Genomic DNA, 2084 nt, shown 5'->3' on the forward strand with positions numbered 1-2084 from the left:
TGTCTGTCACATGACCCATCACCTAACATTGCACACAAAAAACATGGACAATACTAGACAAGTAAAAAAAAAAATCTACAAAGATATGATCAGAAGCCATACTTTAAATTACAATGGCAAATAAATAGAAATCACTTGGGGGGATTACATCAAAACATGCCACAGATGAAAACAGAACTTGTGGATGTGCGCGATTAAGAAGCACTGATTTAGGGACAAGACGCAGCAAAGCAGGGCAGTGGACTGATACAGTCAGTTAAGGTACACCTCTCCTGGAGAGTCAGGAAGCAAAGGCTAGCACCGAGCACCATGTTGTTTATCATGGTGACGCCAGGTTGTGACCAAGGTTACAGGTCAGACGTTAACAGGTTCAGGAGTTCAGTCTCCTTTTGTTGCTACTGCTTCTACTGCTTCTACTGCTGCTGCGTTTACTGCTGCTGCTGCTGCTGCTGTAGTAGCAGGAGAAGAAGGGGTGCCGGAGAGCTTGTTCAAGACTGAGGCGCTTAGCTGGGTCATACTCCATCATCTTCTCTATCAGGTCAAACAGCTGGTGGTGGTCTTCATCCTTAGATGCCATGTAATGCTGGTGGGAAAAGATGAACAATTGTTGATCAGTCTCAAACTATGTCATAATTAAACTAGTACTCTGCATTTTAAGTGCTGTTATACATCATGTCTGCTACTATGATAAACACCATGTAAGTAGTGGGCACTTATTTTTTGAGGTAGTAGTTTATAGTGTTGTTAATGAAACACACTGTGGGAATGTGTTTGTGTACCATCTGTCTAAGATTTAGCCAAGATCAAAATTTTCTTTTTCTTTTTTATATTCAGAGAGATACTCAAAATGTGTTGAGTGGAGTGTCTGGGGGAAACATCAGCTCAGGCAAGGTAGCTTCCAACAACTCCAAAACTGTCTTATTTACATGCATGCTGTGTATTTCACTTAGTCAGTTTGTATATTGGAGTTATTTTATGACCAAAAGCTGAGCTCAGTAGCTGTTTGCAGCAAATTAGGAATCCTATCCTGATTGTGAAGTTGTAGGCTATGCACAGTTACCAAGAGGTGTCTCTTGGATGCACTGAGGGCCCCCATGCTAGGTCACATGATACAACATGTAAACGTTGGAGTTTTGGAGTTGTTGGAAAGTGCATTTCACACATTTAATAAAAACAGGTGTATTTTCAAATGTGATTCTTAGAGTACAATAGCACAACAATGACTGTATGTGGTAGTCTTCAGCTCCTTCCCTCTTACCTTGAGGGGTTTGCAGTGTTTCCTGACATATCTCCCAGAAGAGCTGTGCACATCCCAGTCCAGCTTACACCGGTGAACGTACCGTCGTTTCCTACAAAACATGCAATTATTATTTATCAGAAATCCCTCCTCAATTACAGCAAAACCATTCAACAGTGTAGGAAATTCTTCATTGACACATAATAAGAACTGTTGATGGTCTCTTACTTGGTTTTCTGCAGGAGGTTTGTGGGGATGGGGCCCAAGACTCTCTCCATCATAGCAAGGTGCTCTTTACTGTCATGGGTCTAAATAAGAGAACAATGTGAACCAGCTTAATAAATGCTATTGTTAATGTCACAAATATTAATTATTTCATTATGCTCTGTAATGCCAACTACCTGGAAGAGAGTTGATCCAAGGTAGTACTCGATGAGTATACAGCCTACACTCCAGACATCACAGGAATGGTCCCATCCCAGATCTGAAAGAGACAAATGTTAACTGAATAACAAGTCACCAATAAAGAAAATGCCCACAGTTGCAGTGCTTAAAAACAGCCATTTACCTAAAATGACTTCAGGAGCGCGGTAGTGACGCGTTGACACAACAGATGTGTGGTGCTCATGCTCATACGTGGCGTTACCAAAGTCCACAATTTTCACATCTGGGTTTTTCAATGTTCGTTCATCCCGTTTCTGAGGACAAGAACACAATCATGTACTCAAACAGCTGCTGGCACAAACAAGGAGTTCTGGACTTTTTTTTAGGTTGTTTTTTTTTTTTGGTTAAATATTTAAGATGCTTACTTTGTCAGAGTTGTACTCCATATCATAGTCTGAATCAA

The 2084-nt window shown here is 40.8% G+C and overlaps 1 protein-coding gene across 1 annotated transcript; it reads right to left on the minus strand.

Annotated features, from left to right (window-relative positions):
* Positions 1-6: 6 nt before the first annotated feature.
* Positions 7-2078, minus strand: LOC111654005 (dual specificity protein kinase CLK4-like). Its single transcript, XM_023404821.1, has 6 exons — positions 2047-2078; positions 1806-1935; positions 1639-1721; positions 1466-1545; positions 1259-1349; positions 7-583 (listed from the first exon to the last, which is right to left on the minus strand). The coding sequence occupies exons 1-6, from the start codon at positions 2065-2067 to the stop codon at positions 371-373; spliced, it is 618 nt and encodes a 205-aa protein (XP_023260589.1). The 5' UTR covers positions 2068-2078; the 3' UTR covers positions 7-370.
* Between the last annotated feature and the right edge of the window lie 6 nt (positions 2079-2084).

This window comes from Seriola lalandi, unplaced genomic scaffold (genome assembly GCF_002814215.2).
Source record: "Seriola lalandi dorsalis isolate HSWRI2012SDOR001 ecotype SW California unplaced genomic scaffold, Sedor1 jcf7180001974397, whole genome shotgun sequence".
NCBI classification, from domain to species: Eukaryota; Metazoa; Chordata; class Actinopteri; order Carangiformes; family Carangidae; genus Seriola; species Seriola lalandi.

Coding starts and splice junctions, on each gene's coding strand:
- LOC111654005 (XM_023404821.1), bottom strand. CDS start 2,067: ATGGAGTACAACTCTGACAAA. Junction 1,936..2,046: donor TGGAGTACAACTCTGACAAA/GTAAGCATCTTA, acceptor TCTTGTCCTCAG/AAACGGGATGAACGAACATT. Junction 1,722..1,805: donor CGCTCCTGAAGTCATTTTAG/GTAAATGGCTGT, acceptor TGTCTCTTTCAG/ATCTGGGATGGGACCATTCC.